A 23,203-nucleotide genomic window follows, 5' to 3' on the forward strand; every position below is an offset into this window, starting at 1 on the left:
AGCAGGAAAATGCCAAGTTTCTAAAAGTGACAATTTCAGAATTACAATTTTAAATCCCACTTCACCATAAGTTAGGATTTTAAATTGTGATTCCAGAGCACCACCAAACATGAACTGGTTATCTATTCCCATTTGGAAATAACACTGATAGAATTTAATAATGTAACTCCAATGTTATACTATGGGAAAGGTAGGCATTGTAGTAGTGAAAAACAAATATAAGAGTTTTTCACTACCAGGTCATGTAAAACTTATAAGCACTTGATCAGCTTCTTAAATACATTCCACCCAGCCGTCAGGGTTGTCCTGGGCCTACCTTATGGGTGACTTATGTGTGTTAAAAAGGAAGGTTTGGGCCTGGGAAAGGTTTATTTTGCCGGGTCAAAATGGCAGTTTAAAACTGAACACTCACAGGCTGCAATAGGCAGGCCTGAGACAGGTTTAAAGGGTTACTTAAGTGGGAGGCAAACTCACTGCTGCAGACCCAGAAGTAGATTTTACAGGTCCTGGGTACATGGTATACACTTTACAAGGGTCTTACAAGAAAATTTAATATACCAATTGGGTATAAGCCAATTGCCGCATGTTTTAAGGGGACAGCACATGCACTTTAGCGCTAGTTAGCAGTGGTAAAATGCACAGAGTCCTAGGGCCAACAAAAATCAATTCAGCAAAAATAGAGGAGTGAAGGGAAAATGTTTGGGAGTAACCCTGCAGAAAGGGCTAAGTCCAACAGTCTCGGTTTTAACCAAGACCTTTTCAATTTACTAAAATTATATGTATATACATATAAAATATGCTTATATGGGCTTTCAGCCAGCCCTCGTCATCCATTGATCTGTTGTTATTCACATTTTTCTTTCATCCATTACAACCTACGACGTGGGGCAAAGGGTAAGGCCCACGTCAGTAATTGGCTAACTTCACTGTGTGTGACAGCATTCTGCTCTTTCGCAAAGTGCACATCTGCTCCTTTCAGTGCCAGAGACTACTTTGACATTCTGTGATTTTTCTAAACAAATGTATTCTTTTGCTATTAGCCAATGTTTCTTTTATATTTCATAGGACCAAGCAACTCCAACAACAATGATGTTTTACAAAAATGTAGCAAAACAAAAGCATTGACAAGGCCCAGGGCTGGACTGGCGAAGTTTAGCAAACTGCGCCCAGGCTATCTCAAACATATGCAACATCTGTCATTTTTTTTCAGGCAGAAATGGAAAGAAAAATGTCCTTTGTATTTTGCAGTCAATTGTTCGATTACCCATAGGGCCATTTTTAGGTCTAGCCTGGGAGCAGCTTCAGCTGTCTTGCTGTCCTAATGTTTTCAACACACTCCATAGTAAAAATACACACATATATATATACATAGAGGGGTTTTTGGTCAGCCCTCTTCATCAATCAGTCTGTTCAAGTGTCACTCACATTTAGCTTCCGCTTGCCACAGCATAGGCCAGTGAGTCAGCCCACTTCAGCCATTGTCTCTCTTTAATTTGAGTGGCAGCATTTTGCTTGTGTACATGTCCCCTTCTGTCTAAATGTTATCCACTTTACTCACTGGCAAGGTTGATAGGCCAATCGCTGCTTGTTGTTTTCATTTAATGTTTTTTTATATTTAGATGGCAGCGATTTTACATCTGTGCTTTCAATACCTATCAAATATGCTTGCAACAAAATGATTGCAGGGTTGCACAAACCAGACCTATTGGCTTTGCCAATGCTTGTTTTTGGTTTGTGTACTGAACTGAACTGCCAGGCTTTTATTGGAGGTGACAGGTAAAAAACCACACCTCAGACCGACCCTCATACAGGGTGATCAGTGATGCCCTCGCCTCCACGGATCACCGTCGTAGGAAAGCTGGTGGTCCTCCCATCTCTAAACAGCACGGGTGGACAGAGGGTGATGTGATGTTATTTGAATGCCCACCTTGATAGTGTTGGCTCCACTTCCTAGCTCCATTTCTTCTTATCCTTGCAGGTCATGTGTTGTCTGATTCTTTTTTTCAGCTCCCTGAAAGGATGGGTTCTTGTCCCTGAATCTTTCAGGGGATTCCTTTTTAGGTCTCGGCTAAGCGCGCGGAAGCGCGTTCTCGCCGAGAACCTATTGTCGCCGTGTCTGCTTTCCAGGAGACAATCCTGGCCGCGCGCATCGCCTTGGAGGCGATTTGAAACTGGCACGCGCCCGCGAACGCGCTCACTGTGGCCAGCTGCTGTCGCGCATTCACACAGACACACACGAGCGCCCATGCACGCACGCACATACAGACACCTCCCTCCTCACATACACACGCGCGCGCGCACACACACACGAGTGCTCCCCCTCCCCCCATCGCACACAGACACACACATTAAAAAAATATCAAAGAATGAACACCAAATAACATACTAGAAATGGAAGAAGGGCGGGTATCTCGTGAAAACATGCATTAGACGGTGTGAGTTAAACCCGGGATTAAAGGTGATGGTAATCGAGGCATGTCTCGGAGAGGGGGTGGGCTGAAATACGTGTCTGAAGAGAGATGGAGTCCTTGGTCTTACCCCATAGAAAATTAAATAAAATGAATGAAAGAGTTGCCGGGTATGGTTGCTCTACGTATAATAAGAGGAGTAGTGGGCGAGGTATGGACTGGATAGCGTGGTGGGGTGCGATGTCCAACAACCATGCCTTTAAATAATAATAAGTCCGCCTGCTGTAGCAGCTACAGTGGTTAGTAGGTGGGAACGAGGCACTCAGGCCCAGTGATGTGCCTTTATGGACGTCTGTGCTGCTCGACTGGGTGCCACAGCATGGCACTGTGCTAGGATGGCGTGGAAACTGTACCTCTCAGACTCACCTCCACTATCTTCTCGCACTGTGTGCCTTTGCCGGCACCGGGGCCGCCGAGGATGAACACCACCAAAGGCTTCATGACTGAGCTTAGGACACAGCGAAGACTGGGAGGAATGCGGGTCAGCGAGCCGAGGATACTGTACAACATGCAGAGGCTGGTGAAAGGCGGCGCAGGACACACCCGAGGCAGGGGCGGTACACCCGGCCTCCGAGGAGCCAGGAAACCAGAACAGAAACCGGGAGGGAGGAAGGAAGACTGCTAACATAGAAAAGAGACTATCACGGATATCCTGCTTCGAGCCTAACACCAGGAAGAAACTATGCAAAGTTAAAATAGTAAATCTGATGCGAATATGTTATATTTCCACCTCTTGTTACTATGTGTCACCACATATTTGTAACAATTAAATGTAATTAATTAAATTCAGAATTAAATCAGTCACTTGAAGATGGCCGCCGCCTTTCAAGTGTTCATTAAAGAACATTTCACGGCCTCCTTTGAGTCAGCCATGTTGAGAAGTGGCAATTTCTAAGTCATTCCAATAGAGCAATGTGTTGCAAGGGAATACTAGCATTTAGTCATAGCGAAGAGAACAATAATTTTACTGTAGAAATCGAACTGGGTTTCGTAATCATTATTAGAAAATACATATGAGATTTCCAGCTGTTTTTAATGTGGGCGATTGCTATGAAACGCTCTTAAGCTTGAAATAGAGCTCGATTTTACATCTTTAGTCAAATGATAATTGGAAAGGGACTCTTTCCCCAATGGAATTCGCTTTGCTAAATATAAAACAAATCAAATATATTGTTTTCATCTTTGACGCAGTCATAGCACCATCGGCCTGAGCCACGTGGAGAGACTAAGACGTCACCATGTTAAGCCGCGAAGTTCTAAATAAATAATAAGAAAATTATACAGCTAACTTTCTAATGTGAATGTGACGGCAGGGGCTTCAGTTTAGGATCAGATGTCTCTCCAAAGTAGGGTGACCAGATTCTCAAAACAAACAAGCATTTACAATGCAATGGTCTCGGCATTATTAAAGGTAGAGCTATTGGCATTGCTCATAACATTTTTTTTCATTTTCTTTTAAAACATACATAAATGGTATTGTCATTTACAATGGCAATAGGTGAGCATTAGACAGTAGTAGAGAATGTTCCCGGACATAGAGCCACACACACACACACACACACACGGACAGAGCCACACACAGACAGACGGCTCTGTCTGTGTGTGTTTGCGTGGCTCTGTCTGTGTGTGTGCGTGGCTCTGTCTGTGTTTGTGTGTGCGTGGCTCTGTCTGTGTGTGTCTGCGTGTGTGTGTGCTCGCGGCTCTGTCTGTGTGTCCGCGGCTCTGTGTCCGCGAATACTCTCTACTACTCTCTAATGTTCACCTATTGCTATTGTAACTGACAATACCATTTATTTATGTTTAAAAAAAAAAAATGTCATGAGCAATGCCAACAGCTCTACCTTTAATAATGCCGAGACCATTGCATTGTAAATGCTTGTTGAAGGTTGTCATGATTACTTGACTTTTTCCAATGCTCTTTTTGCGTTTTTATGTCTTCATGATACAAACGTTTTAATCCTTCTAATGCATGTTTCAAAAACCTAGGTTCTTCCTGCTAAATTTTAGACTCCCACAAACAGTTCTGCATGGCAGGTGACTTTCCAGAGTCCAAGCAAATCTAGCTATTGTCTATGTCTCCATCATAAAGGGCTTTAGGCAAATATTTTTAAACGAGGCCGTTGTAAGAGCATCTGAATGTACTCATAGGATGAAGAAAGACAAGTCACTTTATTTTCACAAACAACCCTCCGGTTCTTAAAAGCATTTTTTTGTCCTGATTAGGGCGTGAATACTTCTGTTCTGCATAAATGTGCCATCCCTGAAAATCCTATCTCCCAGACTCCTGCAAGGGTCCAGCCAGAGAAGCAAAGCCTCTTGTCTGAGAAGCCTTCAGACTCTAATAGGGCCACACAAAGAATCATCAGTAGGTTCAGATCCTCATATAAACCTCTTTACTAAGACTTTGAGTCAACCTCTGCAGACATTCGGTGTGTACGGTTGCTGTACTGCCCTGTGGCTCTGTACACCCGCCTCCATTGCAGCGATCTTCCTAGCTACATTCATCGTCTCTTCTTCACGAGGTGCCTCATGGAACACTGCATCCCAGATGAATACAGATGTGGCATGCAAAAAAAAGTATAATTGACTTACTGTTTAGGTTGGTGTAGCCATTCCTCTATCACAAACACCAAACTATATTAGGGATGTGTGAGGATATGGGTAGTTGGTTGACTGGGGTATGAGCCCTGGTCAAGCAACAGCCACAATCCCTTGCAAGGTGAACCACAAAAAGTCACCTGTGCTTAACCCTGGGTAGCTAAGCACAAAAAAAGCAGTTGGGCTTAACTTAGAGGCAATGTGTCAAGTATTTATGCAGCACACAAACAGCAATAAAATGACAACACAAGACAAGAACATTTCAAATCAATTTAGACCAATAGAGTACATTTTAATAAATTATTTGACCCCAAAATGACAAAAATCCAATCACTAGAACCGAAGCTATGATATTTTGAAGTTTTTAGTAAAAATGAGTACCTAAAAGAACAAAGTGCTTACCGTGGCCATTTAGTCGCGCAAGACGAGTGAAAGCCGAACACTATCTCTGACCCCGATGGAGCGCAGTTTGAAAACAAGAAGCGAATTGGAACTGGTCAGTGCTTATCTTCGGACAAACAAAAATCTGAGAACAATGTTCTGAAAATGTCAAGTTCAGCGGGGCAAAGCTACAGGAGGTGTCCGAGGAGGGAGCATTGTCGTTAGCTGACCTTGAATCTAAGGTGAGGTGAAGATTTCCACGTTCAGACTTAGTTGCTGAAATGGAAGTTGAAAATCTCCAGCGGTACAAGGCAGAGGGTTGTAGCTGAAGACAGTTCCACGAGTTTGAATACCCCTTTGGCAAAGCACCGTTGAAAAGGGTTTGCTGCTATGGAGAAGAATGCAGCGGGAGAAGCCGCAAAGTCAATCCGACTGGCGATCCACTTCGAGTAGATAAGCAAGCAGGTTGGTCCCGGTCTCATTCTGGTTCTCAGAGCAATTTTTAGCAAAAAAAAGTTTCCAAGTCCCCACTTTGGGATTTCGGCTATCAGGGCACCTTAGAACTACTGCCAAGGGTCACGGCTCACTCAGACTGGGTCTAGGTAAGGGTTCAAAATGGAGTAAGCCTTTTGTGTCCCTGTGGCTCTGAAGAGGAGGCCAGCAGACTAGCCCATGCAAGACACATTGAAGATCCTGGTATAGTTGAAGATTCAGTACTTGTACCCAGGCAGAAGGTAGCAGAGCAGCAGGACAACAGGACAGCAATCCAGCACAGCAGCAGTCCTTCAGAGCAATTGTCCAGGATAGTGGCATTCTTTCCAGCAGCACAGCAGTCCTTCTTTCAGGTAGAGTATCCACAGGTTCAGTAGTGTAGTGAAGGGTTGGTGTCTCAGGTCTCATTTTTAGGTTCCTCCTGCAAAGTGCTTGCATTGTGCTTGCAAAATCTCTTGTCAACAAAAAAATCTTTAAAAGGGGCTTTAAGCCCCCGCCTATTACTTACCATTTATTGCGTGCAACGTCCATCTCATTTCCTTGCCTCGCATTGGTCATAGCCATACAGGCACCTCCCAGTATCACTTTCTGTTGTGTGTTGGTCCATGCTGTGGAGCAAGGACCAAATACAGCTTCCGGTCCTTGGCCAATAGTCCTCCCACTGGCTGGGAATTTGTTGAGGTACTTTTCTTGTTCTTTCTAGGTAGCACTCCATAAGAGTGCATGTTTCCCATTTGTCTCCCCTTGTAGTGTCGTTGTTTGCCCTGCCCTCTTTTCACTTTGTTATTTTGATGACTCCTCCCCTGTTATTAGTTGTCCAGTCCTTGCTTGCCTATTTTTTATTTCACTTGCCCCATCTCCTGTTGCTTTTTCCCCATACGAAGCAGCCCACCCTCTCCCGTCCTTGGCTGGTTCTACACTCCCCGTTTCACCTGTGTGCATCTGAACACTTCACCATAGTCCACATTCTAGAAAAAATGCAGTAAGGAGGAGTGGGTCAACCCCCCTTGGATGCAAAAGGACAAAGGGTGATTTGTGGTAGGCCATGTCTGCTGCTGGGATCAGGGTCTTGGCTCTCTGCCGTTTTCTTGGCACTTGTTTCCCTTTTCCGGAGCAGAGTTATGGCATTTACCACAAGAAGGCAAATTACGACAGGCATCTTCATTAAGCAAGGAGCTCTGGGGTTGTTTAAATTACAGTCAGCCCGACACCTCCACCCCCTATCGTGGTATTCTTATCACCATGGAATCCTGTGCTGAGGCTACCCACCAGGAAATTATATATGCTCTTTAAACTTAGTGGAGGCCAGGGGTGAATATTTAAAATTGTTGTAACCACTAAAAGAAAATTCTAAATTGAATGCGCAATGCAGAAAAAAAGTATTGCTTTACTTGTGAGTTTTAACATCTATATTGTCTCTTAAAATGGTTTCTACCTAGGTGCTGATATGTTATATCACACATGCGAAGGGAGTCGAGATATCGGTGCAGGAGTCTTTGCTCATAAGGGCAGTCAAGTGCTCTCACAGCATATGTTCATATTTATACTGTCCCTCACTGTAGTGTCGGTATGCAAATATGTATATAGCGTTTGTCTAGCACACACATTCTAGCAAGGAGGCTCCCATGGTATTTGGTACATGTTTCAACTGTAGCTCGAGGGTGGGGCCTTCTGCTCCATGATAATCATGCATTTCGCAATGACCACCATTGCTAGGGACATGGGGAGAGCTAATTGAGGTAATATTATAGCATAGTACACATCGCTCTATATTGCCATTTGCCAAGTAGTTTGCACCTGCTGTTCCTGTTTAGAGTGTGTACCTTGTCTGGTGCTGACACTAGTACAGCTTTCATCCTCAGCCAGTTCTTGTATTTTGTATGTACAGTTTGGGGCCCTATCAAATTAATTTCATCAAACATGTTTACTGCACCTCCAACATAAATGTATTCAACACATATACTAGTCTTACCAAAAATCTGGCCTCAAGACATAAGGAAAGTAAAATTAAATAACACAATTGAATACAATTCGTTCCCTTTTATGCTTTCAGCATAAAACTCATGTTTATGGCCTATTACCATTGAATTATAAACAAACAATGTAACTCTTTTGAAAGGTATTGCGTAAATGAGTAGTACAGTAGTGAGTAGAGGAGTTCATCCTATCAGTTGCCATAAGCTCCCCATTCTACAAACAAAGCTATATTTAGAAATCAAATGATTATGCAAATGAAGAAGTAAAGAAAGATGCAAAAAAAACTAAACATACGATAGAAACATTCACAGAGCGCTTTGTTTTAGCTTCACAAGTCAAAGCATTTCTATTGGTTTTGTCAATGTGTTATAGATATATTGGACTACAGCATGGGGGGGCTATGCAACATGGCAGAAAGTAAAAACAAAATTATGTTTACTTCCAGCCATGTTGCTCAGTAGCCTGCAAAGTGGTGCAACATGTCTAAAAAATATTGACAAAGCCATTTGATCTCACAGAGGTGGAACCTATTGGCTTTGTGTTGGACTTGGCCCGCAGGGCTGGTTCACCCCTGAACTTTTTGCCTTATGTGTGACCCTGTGTCAGTGATTTTGGGTCTCTGCGCACTTTTCCCTGGGTCCCAGAGTGAAAGTGCGTGCGTGTAGCATGGCTGGCCTGCCCTCCCATAGGAATGCATGGGGAATGTGTGTGTCCCTGGTAGTTCCTGATGCGTGGGGAGTGCAGGCTCGAGTTTAGTATGTGTAAACTCGTGAGAGTGAATGCTGCGAGATGGTGTCTGCGACATGTATGTGTCTAGTTGGGAAGTGCTACTTCTGGACATTGAGATATGTGTGCGTGTGCTGTGAGGGTGCTGGAGCGTGATTGGCTGGAGCTGGCTGGCATGCCAGGCTCCAGGAAGTCTGGATGGGTCTGCCCGGTGGTGAGTGGGAGATTAGCATGAGTGATGTGTGGGAGGAGTGTACCTGTGTCCTGGATGGGCTGGGTTTTCCCCACACAATGCTGGCTCCGCCCCCCTGTGGTGTGTCTAACGACCCTAGCCTCCCCAGTGAATGAAATGGGTGGTTGGGCCATTAAGAGTGCTCCAGAGCCAGCTGAAACTGGTTTTCCCCCCACCCTGCACCTTGAAACAAAGGATTTGTTACTATAAGAAGGGGCTGTGTCCCCTTAGAAAATGTTCTGCTTTTGGATCCTGCCAGAGGGGGCTGTTGCTGCTGCTGGGGCCAGGAAGACCGCCACTTGGACTGTCTCCCTGCCTGGAGACCCAGTGTGCTGGCTCTGGCCCAGCCTTGCCCCCCTGCCTGCCTCCAGCCCCTGCTGGAGCCCTGTCCTGTCCTTCAGTGCTGGGGAGCACTGAGGACTTCGTTGCCTGCAGCCTGAGAGCGCTGCTCTCTGCCCTTCAGCGCTGGGAGCGCTGAGATCGCCTGCCTAGCGCTTGGAGAGCGCTGGATTGTGCCCGAGCGCTGTGAGCGCTACATTTTGCCCGCCCTGTGTGGTGGTTTGACGGCGCGGGTGCCACCCCGCTCATTGCCGTATTGTTTTGCCGGTTTTGGATCGATCTACGAGGGAGCCCACTCCTCGGATCATCTGGGAGCCCGCCTGCCTGCCTAAAGCGAGCCGCCGCGCTGCCCGCGGCGACCCGGAAGTAAAGGGGCGGCCGTCCAATCACAGCGCGGCCCAGGAAAGGCCGACCGGAAGTCCCGCCTCCCTCGCCGAGCCGCGAGAGAGCCTGCCGAGGCTCCCCGAGAGGAAAGGAGATCCCCGGGACCAGCGGGAGAGACCCGCCGTCGCTGGAGAGCCCAGCGCTAGACCGGTGAGTGCCGGTGCCTGCAGAGGAGGGGGGGGAGCGTCGGGACACATTGCCGGTGTCCGCCCCGCCCCCTCTCTGTAGCGCGACCTCGCGCCTGGGTGTTTTGAGCCTGAGGGCTCAGGGGGCATTTCCTTATTTCACGAGCCCTGAGAGGCTCTGAGCGCCCCACGTTCACGTCGAGTCCCCAGAGGGGGGACTCCCAAAGAGAAGCGCCCGTGTGTTTTGAGCCTGAGGGCTCAGGGAGCATCTCCACGTTTTGGAGCCACGAGGTGCCCCGGGGGCACCAGTTGATTTAGAGCCCAGCGTGGCTCTTGGCAAACATCATTGCTTTGGGTCCCCAGAGCGAGGGACCCCCCAGCCCAGCGAGGCTGCACCTGTTCATTGCTGGAGCCCTGAGAGGCTCAGCAGCCCCCCCCCTTTCTGGTGAGAGAGCCTAAGAGAGGCTCACCAGTGCCACAGTGGTGGTTCTTTGAGCCCAGAGAGGCTCCAACTTTGCCCTAACTTTCCCTGAACCAGTTGCCCAGCACTTTGTGGGCAACTGCCACGTTTAGGACCCTGACACTTGGGACACAGGGCGTCCTAGCCCCAACAAGGCCAGAGGGCCTAGGGACAGTCACAGGTGGTGACTTACGTGAGTTTGGCGCAATTGTACTTTCTATACACCTCTGAATGGGTAGTTTATTCATCATGTGTTCTCTTGTGCTGCACCTCTGAATGTGTTTTTATGCGTCATGTGCCTTTACACCTCTGAATGAATGTTATGCATTGCATCATGTGTTTTCCTCTTACACCCCTACAGGTATTGTAATACATAGGTGGTTGTTTTCTCCCTAGTACAGGTGGTGCTAGTGAGGTCCTGTTACCAGTGATTACTGGTTATGTGCTCTATTTTTATATTGTGTGATACACTGATTTTTCTTTCTACAAGTGCTAAGTTCTAAAAGTGCTGATACCCCTGACAGTGGTCCAAGTGGCCCTGTCCTGTGCAATATCCCTTGTAAATTCCGCCCGTGCCTGTTGGCACAGTGTAACAAGATGTGTGTTTTATCTGATGTATATTTATTATAATACAAAGGCTATTTTTACATAACCTTGTGTGGAGTTTCCTTTGTGGTGGGCCTTTGGTTGTTGTTGCTGGGGTGCGTGCGCAAATACTTAGCCTACATCGCCTCCAAGTTTAGCCTTGCTGCTCGCGCCACGTTACCTAGAGGGTGAGTAGGGGTTATCTTGGCGTGTAACTCCCTTGCCCTGACTTGGGTGTGGTGGTCTCTGACTGACTTTGGCGAAAGCCCTGGCCAGCCAGGGATCCCATTTCCAACATTGGCGGCAAGCGGTGGGATAAGGATTTGTGTTTGCGTTGTACCACAGTAGCGACTGGCCGCACTTCAAAGCTCTACATTTGTTAGATAACCACATTTTGGGGATTATTGTTTTTGGTAAAATTCCATTGTTTCTTCTCCTGAAGAGTGTCATTTTATAATTGTGTTCAGTACATTTGTCCCCCGCCCTGCTTCCAGAGTTTGGTACCTGTGTCACTTTTGGTCAGGTTGAGAAGTCAGGGGTGGTAGAAACTGCCTTACCGATCCGAGGGGAGGGTGTGTGTGGATGAATGGTGTGTTTCCCTGGACGCATGAGTGAGTTCTTTTTTTAAGGAGAGTGTGGAAGTTTTGGAATTGTATACTCCTACTTCAGATTGCTAGATCCCTTGTGTTGCACGTGTCTGTGAGCATCCTGTCAAGATGGAATCTCCTTTTAACCTTTGTGGCCTGTTTAAGTACAGTGTGCATGAGTTGGTACGGTTATGTAAGGAGAGAGACATCCCAGTGAGTGAGTCAGACACCCAGTCCAAGCTTAGGGATAACATGATCCTGTGGCAGAAGAGTGACTGGGAGCGTGAGCACAGTGAAAGGGAGAGGGCCCGGACCGCACACCATGAGGGTGGTGGGTCTGAGGGGAGCCCTGAAGAGTCTGATGGGGAGAGTGAGTGTGACAGTGGATGGGCGCCAGCAGAGAGTGAGTACCCCCTAGATAGGGAGTCCCTTGCTGGGTCCAGTGTCAGATGTAGCACCCCATCCCTTTCCCTGGCCCCAGAGGAGTGGGTGGATAGGAGAGAAGAGAGGGAGCACCAGCTGGCCATGGAGAAGCTCCGGTTAGAGTATGCCAGAGAGATGGCGCAGCTGGGTGTGAATGAGCGGACTGCAGAGGCTGAGAGGGCCTTGGCCAGGGAGAAGATAGCCCTAGAGTGTAGGTTATCCCCTGAGCGCAGTCTTAATTTTCTGGATCCCCCAGGGAGGGTTGGGTCCAGTGGTGGCAGCTATTTAAATCTAAGTCTAGAAAGTCCCAGTTCCCAGAGTATGGTTCCTGTTTCCCCAGAGGAGGAGAACAGGTTGAAGTTCAGGAACCATAGGAAACCGCCTCACCAGAAGTGGGGGTATTTTGTGGATGACTGTTCTGATGCAATGGAGGATTGGCTGGCGGCTAACCCGGACGATGAGAGGGACGGAGTAGTGAGTATGTTCCTCAAAGAGCAGTTGCTCAGTGTTGTGTGTCCAGAGTTGCGCCAGCACCTGCTGAAGTGGAAATGTTTTTGTCCTTGGGACCTTGCAGAGGAAGCAGACCGCTGGGAAAGGGCCAGAGGCTCTGTAGAGTCATTGGTGAGTGACTCCGAAAGTAGTGGGTCAGGGATCTTCCAGCCCAGCGTGGTGGAAGAGGCTCAGTGTAGCCCAGCTAGGTCCCAGTATAGTGAGAAGGGTGTAGGGGCTGACTGCCTGGCTCAGTGGAGCAGGAGTCAGTGGGTGGCTGAGAGCCCCCAGAGGCCCGAAGCCCTGTCTCAGAGCCTGGGTGGTTTCTTGAGGGAACACCAGGTTGGGGACCTAGGCTGTCCTGTTAGCCCATTTGAGGAGGATCTCCTAGTGAGTAGAGGACCTGGAGCGTCTGTAACCAGAGCTCCTGTGGTTCCAGAGGCTGGCAGTACCGCTCCGGTAGGGAGGGTACAGGAGTCCAGCGTGAGGAGTGATTGGGGGATGAGTTTCCCAGTGGATGCACCAGTGGACCAGAGACTAGCCAGGTGGGCTAGATCTTCTTGGAAGGACCCGGGTGGCACCACTTCTGGTCTGGGGGATCGTCACGCACTGTCAGGTGGACAGAGGGCGGGAGATCTGCGCCAGACAGACAGTCACACAACAGATGTGTCATTTGTTAGCCTCAGAGGGATTGTGTGTGAGTCCCAAGAAGTCCTGGAGTGCCAGGCAATTGTTCCACCAAAGGTTTTAGACCGGAGGTTGGATGGCCAGGTTCAGGATCAGCCTGACCTGAAGGGTAGGACGACTGTAACCAGTGTCCTGACCGGTTCTTCTTCCAGAGGAACTTCTCCAGGTGGGAGAGGGCAGACCTCTGGAAGGGGGTGCAGAGGGTGGGAGAGCCCAACTCTGACCCCGGTGCAACCTGAGGGGTTAAACCCTGGGTTGGCATGGCGTTCTAGGTGTCCCCCTCGCACGGGGAGGAGGAACCCTAAAAGAAGAGGTAAGGGGAGGAGAGCCTTCCCTGAGACTCCTGGTCCACCTGAGGTTGTAGACCCTAGGCTGGAGAACCAGTGGCAGTCTAGCCCTGTCTTGCAGACAGGAGGAGTGGAGAATGGCTACTATGTGCCCGGGGTTACTACCCCCCACTTCGTGAGTAGGCAGGAACCAGTGGCACCTGGGTGGCCTAGGGCCTGGTCCTGGCCGCGGACAGCTGAGGAGTACCAGTGGGGTAGCCCAGCTGGTCCTTACAGTAGCTTTAGAAGGAACCCTAGGGGTTCACCGTGGCATAGAACAGGAGGGTGTCCCGGCAGTGGCGGGCCTGCGTCCGTGTTCTATCGCCCCAAGCAGGGAAGTCCATCACGGTGGTGATTGTTCTCCCCTGCGTTTTGGCTGGAAGGGGGTTATGTTGGACTTGGCCCGCAGGGCTGGTTCACCCCTGAACTTTTTGCCTTATGTGTGACCCTGTGTCAGTGATTTTGGGTCTCTGCGCACTTTTCCCTGGGTCCCAGAGTGAAAGTGCGTGCGTGTAGCATGGCTGGCCTGCCCTCCCATAGGAATGCATGGGGAATGTGTGTGTCCCTGGTAGTTCCTGATGCGTGGGGAGTGCAGGCTCGAGTTTAGTATGTGTAAACTCGTGAGAGTGAATGCTGCGAGATGGTGTCTGCGACATGTATGTGTCTAGTTGGGAAGTGCTACTTCTGGACATTGAGATATGTGTGCGTGTGCTGTGAGGGTGCTGGAGCGTGATTGGCTGGAGCTGGCTGGCATGCCAGGCTCCAGGAAGTCTGGATGGGTCTGCCCGGTGGTGAGTGGGAGATTAGCATGAGTGATGTGTGGGAGGAGTGTACCTGTGTCCTGGATGGGCTGGGTTTTCCCCACACAATGCTGGCTCCGCCCCCCTGTGGTGTGTCTAACGACCCTAGCCTCCCCAGTGAATGAAATGGGTGGTTGGGCCATTAAGAGTGCTCCAGAGCCAGCTGAAACTGGTTTTCCCCCCACCCTGCACCTTGAAACAAAGGATTTGTTACTATAAGAAGGGGCTGTGTCCCCTTAGAAAATGTTCTGCTTTTGGATCCTGCCAGAGGGGGCTGTTGCTGCTGCTGGGGCCAGGAGGACCGCCACTTGGACTGTCTCCCTGCCTGGAGACCCAGTGTGCTGGCTCTGGCCCAGCCTTGCCCCCCTGCCTGCCTCCAGCCCCTGCTGGAGCCCTGTCCTGTCCTTCAGTGCTGGGGAGCACTGAGGACTTCGTTGCCTGCAGCCTGAGAGCGCTGCTCTCTGCCCTTCAGCGCTGGGAGCGCTGAGATCGCCTGCCTAGCGCTTGGAGAGCGCTGGATTGTGCCCGAGCGCTGTGAGCGCTACATTTTGCCCGCCCTGTGTGGTGGTTTGACGGCGCGGGTGCCACCCCGCTCATTGCCGTATTGTTTTGCCGGTTTTGGATCGATCTACGAGGGAGCCCACTCCTCGGATCATCTGGGAGCCCGCCTGCCTGCCTAAAGCGAGCCGCCGCGCTGCCCGCGGCGACCCGGAAGTAAAGGGGCGGCCGTCCAATCACAGCGCGGCCCAGGAAAGGCCGACCGGAAGTCCCGCCTCCCTCGCCGAGCCGCGAGAGAGCCTGCCGAGGCTCCCCGAGAGGAAAGGAGATCCCCGGGACCAGCGGGAGAGACCCGCCGTCGCTGGAGAGCCCAGCGCTAGACCGGTGAGTGCCGGTGCCTGCAGAGGAGGGGGGGGAGCGTCGGGACACATTGCCGGTGTCCGCCCCGCCCCCTCTCTGTAGCGCGACCTCGCGCCTGGGTGTTTTGAGCCTGAGGGCTCAGGGGGCATTTCCTTATTTCACGAGCCCTGAGAGGCTCTGAGCGCCCCACGTTCACGTCGAGTCCCCAGAGGGGGGACTCCCAAAGAGAAGCGCCCGTGTGTTTTGAGCCTGAGGGCTCAGGGAGCATCTCCACGTTTTGGAGCCACGAGGTGCCCCGGGGGCACCAGTTGATTTAGAGCCCAGCGTGGCTCTTGGCAAACATCATTGCTTTGGGTCCCCAGAGCGAGGGACCCCCCAGCCCAGCGAGGCTGCACCTGTTCATTGCTGGAGCCCTGAGAGGCTCAGCAGCCCCCCCCCTTTCTGGTGAGAGAGCCTAAGAGAGGCTCACCAGTGCCACAGTGGTGGTTCTTTGAGCCCAGAGAGGCTCCAACTTTGCCCTAACTTTCCCTGAACCAGTTGCCCAGCACTTTGTGGGCAACTGCCACGTTTAGGACCCTGACACTTGGGACACAGGGCGTCCTAGCCCCAACAAGGCCAGAGGGCCTAGGGACAGTCACAGGTGGTGACTTACGTGAGTTTGGCGCAATTGTACTTTCTATACACCTCTGAATGGGTAGTTTATTCATCATGTGTTCTCTTGTGCTGCACCTCTGAATGTGTTTTTATGCGTCATGTGCCTTTACACCTCTGAATGAATGTTATGCATTGCATCATGTGTTTTCCTCTTACACCCCTACAGGTATTGTAATACATAGGTGGTTGTTTTCTCCCTAGTACAGGTGGTGCTAGTGAGGTCCTGTTACCAGTGATTACTGGTTATGTGCTCTATTTTTATATTGTGTGATACACTGATTTTTCTTTCTACAAGTGCTAAGTTCTAAAAGTGCTGATACCCCTGACAGTGGTCCAAGTGGCCCTGTCCTGTGCAATATCCCTTGTAAATTCCGCCCGTGCCTGTTGGCACAGTGTAACAAGATGTGTGTTTTATCTGATGTATATTTATTATAATACAAAGGCTATTTTTACATAACCTTGTGTGGAGTTTCCTTTGTGGTGGGCCTTTGGTTGTTGTTGCTGGGGTGCGTGCGCAAATACTTAGCCTACATCGCCTCCAAGTTTAGCCTTGCTGCTCGCGCCACGTTACCTAGAGGGTGAGTAGGGGTTATCTTGGCGTGTAACTCCCTTGCCCTGACTTGGGTGTGGTGGTCTCTGACTGACTTTGGCGAAAGCCCTGGCCAGCCAGGGATCCCATTTCCAACACTTTGCCAATACTTGTTATACCCTCTTGTCCTGGTTCTGTAAAATAGCTTTGAAGTGCATGGAGTTTCCTGCCTCCCCTACCCTGGCTCCAAGCCCACTGCAGTGACAATGTGGGGTCATTTGGCCCTTTGTGTGAAGGTAGAGCACAGGCAAGTCATTTGCAAGTGGGGCTATGTTTAGCTCCGTCCCCATCCTTCCAGAAGATGGCCCATTCAAGCACACCCAATCACTCAATTGTGTGTTGGCTGTGAGGAATTCACAAAGCCTAACTGTCAGTTACACCCAGTCATGTGTCCCAGGCCGGACTTTAGGCACGAAAGGGTTAAGGGCAGAAAACAGCCAACTTTCTAAAAGTGGCATTTTTAAAATTGTTATTAAAAACCCGACTTTACCATTACGTAGGGTTTTTCAATACAATTCCAAAAAAACCAAACGCAATATAACTATCAACTCACATTTGGAAATTGCAGCTTATTAAAAGTAATGGGGAATCCCCGTGTTATCCTATGGGAGTAGGCCTCACAGTAGTGAAAAACATATTTAAGAGTTTTTTTACTATCTGTACAAGCCCAACCTTTTAATTACACAGCATCCTGTCCTGTAGCTTACGTACGGCCTACCTTAAGGATAATGTATATATATATATATATATATATAAACTGGAGTTTAAGGTTTGGCAAGGGGGTTTAATACCAAGTTAATATGTCAGTTTAAAACTGCATTCAGGCTGCAATGGCAGACCTGGGACATTTTTTAATGTGCTGCTTAAGTGGGTGGCACAGTAAGTTGTGCAGGTCAATTTCTAGCATTTAATCTGCATACCTGAGTAGATGGTATACCACTCTAAAAGGGACTTATCAGTAAATTAATTATGCATATTGGGCCCGATTCACAGAATGAACTTAAGACTCAGTCCTAAACTTACTACTATTTTGGTATTCACAGAATGCACTTACTACTTTTGGTATTCACAGAAGTTAGGATTTTGTCTTAAGTTCATTCTGTGAATCGGGCCCATTGAGTATAAGTCAATGCAACCATGTATTTGGGGAGTGAGCACAAGCATGTTAGCCCTGTTTAGCAGTGTTATAGTGCACAGAGTCCTAAGGTCAACTAAAATGAGTACAGCAAAAAATGGAGAAGGTGAGGCAAAAAGTCTAGAGGAAGACCACCTTAAGGCTGACAGGTTTAAAACAAAGGTATTTCCCAACACAGTTGTAAAATACTTCACAAAATGCTCCCCCATTTCAGGAGTGCTACAAGAGTTTGCACCTCTTTGAAAACTCTAAATCAGCTAAAACGAGAATTTCTAACCAGGCATTCATTGTATTTTATTCCAACAAGCTCTGGAATGCAGCACTACAGGATGATCAACTCTTACAAACCCTGACCCCTTACTGGGTACCACAAGGCTTTAATGATACATCCATTTACATAATTCTTGTTCAAATAATCGTATTCCGAATTTACTGACCTAACTCCTCCAGGCTCCTGCTGCTCCAGATGTAGCCAGAAATGATCTTTTCCACAAGTAAACAGCGAAGATAAATAGATGAAAATTGACTTTTCCTTTTTCTGGGGCGCATCCCATAGAGTTCCATACAGCCAAAACCTAGTTCCAAGGCCTTTTTCATAAGATCAAAGATCGTGTAAGCTTTTGGAAAGTTTATGGTTTTATCGGGGTTGCATGTGGGCTCATGCACGCTTGCTTTGAGGAAGGAATCCTTGATAGTGAGGGTATAGAACTCTGTATCATGTGGTTTAACCTGCTACTCTTTTTTCCCTTCAGGCAGCAGGGTCTACTGAGAGTGCTGAAGGCCTACACCATGTACAGGCCAGAGGAGGGATACTGTCAGGCCCAGGGCCCCATCGCCGCTATGCTCCTCATGCAGATGCCCGCTGAGGTACATCTCCTATCGTTTTTTTCCCTACTATCCTCCTTCAATTCTTATTGCTTCATTATGCCCTTTGTGCTTATCTTCTTAATTAATTTCTCATGATCATCTGCTCTTGTCTTTCTGTTGTGACCTGTTCTATTACAGGGTTCTATTCTCTTTTTACTTTCTATCATATTTTTTAATCTTTATCCTCATGTTCATTCTCATTCTCTTTTGTTTCTATTGTTTGACTACTTCTTTTCTGTCTCCCCAGGACATCATTCTTACTGGGTTTTTTCATTTTTGTGTTTTTTTCAATACTTTTGTGTTTACTTTTTTAAAAATGTGTGACCTAATTGGTTTTTAGGTCGAAGCACGACCTGCATTCAATGCGTAAGAATTGATTGCAGTATGCTTCGACAACTAATGTCACCCGTTTTTGGGAATGTGGACAGGAGAGGGTGCACGAGCGCAGATCTGCTCAGTTTTTACCTCGTGAGCGCGCACGGCGCCGTGCCCCTCTCCTGCCTCATTCCCTTGTTGTGGACGCGCTTTTGCTAGTGGCTGTTAAGTTTCGTTTTGACTAGTGTGAAATCAGTTTCGTTTACACCTGTTTTTTATGGAACACGCACGGCACGGCAATTTCCAATACAACAGGCACACACATACATACATAGAGAACGGCCCCCCCGCACACATGCACACACATCCCCTCCTTCTACACGCATGCATACATACATAGAGAACGCCCCCCCCCGCCGCCCACACACATGCACACACATCCCCTCCTTCTACCCCCACTCCCCCTCACTCACCGGGCTGTTTTTCCATGTCCCTCTCCCTCCTGCGGGTCACTCTCTGCGGCAGCAGGCTCTGATTTCTCCCTCCAGCGGGTCACTCTCGGCGGCAGCAGGCTCTGATTCAGGGTCGGAGCTCGGCGTGTCTTCTCCGCGATCCACATCCACAGCTTGCGCCGAGACAGCCGATGTGCACGCTCACTGCGGGCGACGGCGTCTCGTGCGCTCCCACCGCGGTTTCGCGCCCAGAGATCGTCTTCCTGAAGGAGAGGTGGTGCACTAGCTTTGAATTAATTTTGGGCACTTTACTTAATACATTTTTTTCGCCCTTGAGCTTAAAGGCTTTTTTTCATTCGCGGCCGATGAGAGGCGGGCCGCTTTGAACTACAAAATGACGTGACCAACGTAACGTTTGTAGTTCAACGCGGCCCATTCCTCAGTCGCGCCACAAAAAAAACCAGGGGTTACAACCTAATGCTTGTTTCAAAAAGACATCAGCGCCAATGAATCTCTAAGCGTCGGGTCTGCAACTACTTAAACCATTCCAAGCGGGTGATTATTTCATAAAGACATTTTTTTTTTGTGCAGAACGGAACGCAAAAAATGCATTATTTCCCATGGATACGCAAACACGGGCACCTCCGAAATCTCTGCACTTACCACACTGTTAGGTGGATTACATCATAAGCAAGGAATACAAAACAGGTTTCCTCTGTTGACCTTGACGGGGTTCCCCCTCCCCTCCCGGCCGTTTGTAGAGATTGAAAAGGCAGAGCAGGTTTCAGCTGCCAGCCTAAACTAACAATTGCCTCTGTCCCTTACAGCTGGCGCCGGGGGGACCTACGGCTCGGACCCCTCGGGGGCAGATGTTGCAATAAAGAGAATAAAAGCACCAAACGTTTGTATTGTCCGCACCCGGCTTAACCTTATATACACATACCAGTCTCGGAAGTATGAAAGTCTGAGTCAGTCCTCTCGAGAATCAAACTTACGGCTTGCATTGTACCACTCCACACCTGCACACCGTCTCTGCTGAGCGATTGTGTTTTCTGGTTCACTGTGGAAGTGCCACGCAACAATAAACCATATTGCACGTGGAGACATTTGGGCTTTAATTTTTCTCATTGAAAATCTCAAAACGGTCTGCACGTGAATGCTTTGAAAACATTGATATTTTTACCTCAATGGTATGTATGTAGTACGTTCTTACGAAAAGACCCATTCATTCAAAAGCAAGCATATGGCATTGTAACGAAACACACCTTAGCATTGTACACAAACTCCCAGGACAATTGGCTTCCATCAGTCCACTGCAACCGTGAGGAGTACTTACCCCCGATGATAAATATAAAATGTCCGACTACCAAACTGACTTTGGACCCTTTCAGTTTTTACACAGTGGATGACGAAACTACTGCAGTCCTATCACAAGAACAAGAGGCCCTGGGCATGAAGTGACAGACCGCATTACAAGCCGTTGCCTTACTTACTGTCCCCCATCACTTGTACTGCTGCGGAAAATTGCCTGTTTATAATCTCTTGGGCACTGTGACACAGCAGATAAATCAATACAAACCAAGAGAGAGCAGCAGCGTTTAACCACCGGCTACGAAAGGACTGTAGACTGTGGTACCAGCAGGGAACAAAGGAAGGCAACCTTTAGAGCACAGAGACGCGTGTGGGATCGACAACCCCAAAGACGACCTGGATATACCAGCAAAGGAACACACTCAATCAGAGCAGACATTCCTTCTGCGCCTATGCTGCAAAGACCAAGGAATCAGTGTTCTGTTCAGACAGAGAATAAACACAAAGGTTGGATAATGAAAAACAAATCTCGACAAGCAGACCAATCTGTTAGCATAAGCAACAGCTAACCATTCACAAACAATGTTTATATACCAATTGCAAATAAAAAAATTAATTAATGCAAAGCATTGTCATTTACAATGCCAGTAACTCAAACTTTTTTAACTATGATGTTGAGTGTGTCTTGTTGTGTACTCACACGAAACACATGAAAATAGAAACTAAGCTAAAATAAATAATTGTGGAAGAACGCGCTGCGAAAGATAATAACCTATAGGCTTTATGAAGCTGTGCAGGACTATTAATCAAGCCGCATAATAAAAGAGCACTGTTTTACAACTTTGTTTTTTAAACAGAACTTGTTTCACAGGCCTGGCCTCCCCCTAGCCCTAACAGTTTTTATGGCTGCTTCAGCAGAGTTGACATTTTGTTTCTTTTATGTTTGTGAACTCTTAGAGTGATTTATTATTCCGGGATGTCTTGGTAGTGATTTGTGTTCCTGCACACCCCAGAAAGTTCAGTCTCCCTTTTCAGGAAACCAACGATTTAAACAGATATTTCATTCCCTATAAAAGAAAGCAAACAGGGATTTTTACAGCAGCTTTTTTCTATATTTATGACCCTAAGTCTCTAAAGGTTGTGTGTGAATATTTGATATCGCTTAGTAGCATTGTTTTCTTAGCCAAGGAATGGTGACTGGGAATACATTCTGAATTAGCTGTTCTTATTTATTTGTCTGTGTTGAATTGTCGTCGTGTTCTTCTGTCATCTCCTAAGACTATCTGGAACTTTCAAGTCTGGAGCTCGGCAGGGGCGTCATACGATGACTCGGTGGTAATTGTAGTTAATTTCGCTCTGTTATGAAGCTTTGGCCATTTAAAATAGGGCGCTCGACATCGGGCACCAGTTCTTTACTTTCTCAGTCGTCCTCACCCCTGCACCAGACCAGGTGTCAGATTCATGAACTCCATGCAATGCACCACATAGTGTAACGGCGCATGGTCCAAATATCTGTACTTTGGAAACGATTTCTTCAGATGTTCTGACCCTTTTCACACCGTTTTAAGGAAAGGCGCTTCTTCTTATGATAGCACCTATCTGTTTTTTTAGGTCTCGGGACCGTCTCACTGCGGAGCAGTGGGCGGAGTCCCGAAGATTTTATGATTTTAAGTTAGGGGGGCTTGAACCCGCCTCTCTCCCCCATTGGCTGGCTTCCTAAACGGAGGCCAGCCATAGGAGGAGAGGGGCCTCACTCCATTAAAGCCCCATCTCTTTCGGATTCGGGGGCGTGTTTTTGGTGTTCTTTCGCCCTGTGACGTCATCCGTCACTCAGAACGCCAAAAACACGCCCTGATTCCGAAATTTTTGGACGTTTGCAGCCGCCATTGATGCCCGGAACAGCCTCGCTGCCACTCCAGGTACGTTTTCCTCTGCTCTTGTTTCTGTTGTCTCCTTGTTTGCATTTGAAACTGACCGTCGCTGCTGTTAGCGCCATTAAGCATAGGAGAGCTGTCTGAAACAGGTAGTAAATATGGGCCCAGGGATTAAAACCGAGCAACCCACTGTGCACAGTGATATCAACCCGGAGGACGTAAGGCTGAGTCAACGCCGCAAGCAGAGTTAAACCCACAGAGCTAGCTTTGCAGCATGGAGATGCGAGAGGATGGGCTTTGATGGGGGGAGGCCGTGATGTGATACTAGGGGTGATGGGGTAATAGCGAGAGAGAGATGAAGGGAAAGTGCTGGTCTCACATTGGGTGGCACTGAGCACGTGGAACAGCTGTGACGTGGACTCATGGACAATCTGTCAACTTTGGAACTCCGGAACCCGGTTCGAGTCTCGGCGCCAACTCAGCATCTTGTGATCGTGGGAAAACCGCTAAATCTCCACGTGCCCGAAAATGTAAACTGACCATGTGTGACGTAATTTGGTGCTGATATGAAGCGCTCAGATGCTCTATATAAAATTGCTAATATAAAACTTTTAAACAGGGGAAATTGCGGGTACAAATAAAGGAGAAACAGGCCCACCACCCCATTGACCTGGCAAGGGCAAAGTCGGGCACTAAGCCGAGGAGGAGACCGTAGAACACGGCAGAGCACTGGCAGATTTTACGGCCAGACACTTTATCCACTGGGTTTGTTACTTATTTTTCTATTTGTTAATTAAAATGCCGTCTCTCTCGCCTTCCTCGATAATCTCTCCCTTTCGATTTTTATTTCTCTCGATTTCAGTCTCTAAACCTCTCTGTATTTTTCTGTCTTCGAGCCTTTCTTTCCTCTGCCTAATTACAAGCTTCATGTTTCTTTCTCTCTCGCCTCATTTCCAATCGATTTCTGCCTCCCATTCTCTTTGCCCCTGTCTTTTCATTTCCCTTCCTCCACCCCCTCTCTCACCCCAGTGTACCCTCTCCCCGTCCTTTGTGCGCAGGTGGGGGATGG

At 48.2% G+C, this 23,203-nt stretch overlaps 1 protein-coding gene across 1 annotated transcript in view; it reads left to right on the plus strand.

The window, feature by feature from the left end:
• TBC1D10C (TBC1 domain family member 10C) overlaps positions 1 to 23,203 on the plus strand; it is a 185,753-nt gene that overhangs the window by 100,591 nt on the left and 61,959 nt on the right. The window contains exon 6 of the mRNA XM_078659202.1: positions 18,068 to 18,182. Within this exon, the coding sequence (XP_078515328.1) occupies positions 18,068 to 18,182 (115 nt within the window). The remainder of the gene's footprint in view (positions 1 to 18,067; positions 18,183 to 23,203) is intronic.

The sequence above is a fragment of the Lissotriton helveticus genome, chromosome 1_1 (assembly GCF_964261635.1).
Source record: "Lissotriton helveticus chromosome 1_1, aLisHel1.1, whole genome shotgun sequence".
Classification (NCBI taxonomy): Eukaryota; Metazoa; Chordata; class Amphibia; order Caudata; family Salamandridae; genus Lissotriton; species Lissotriton helveticus.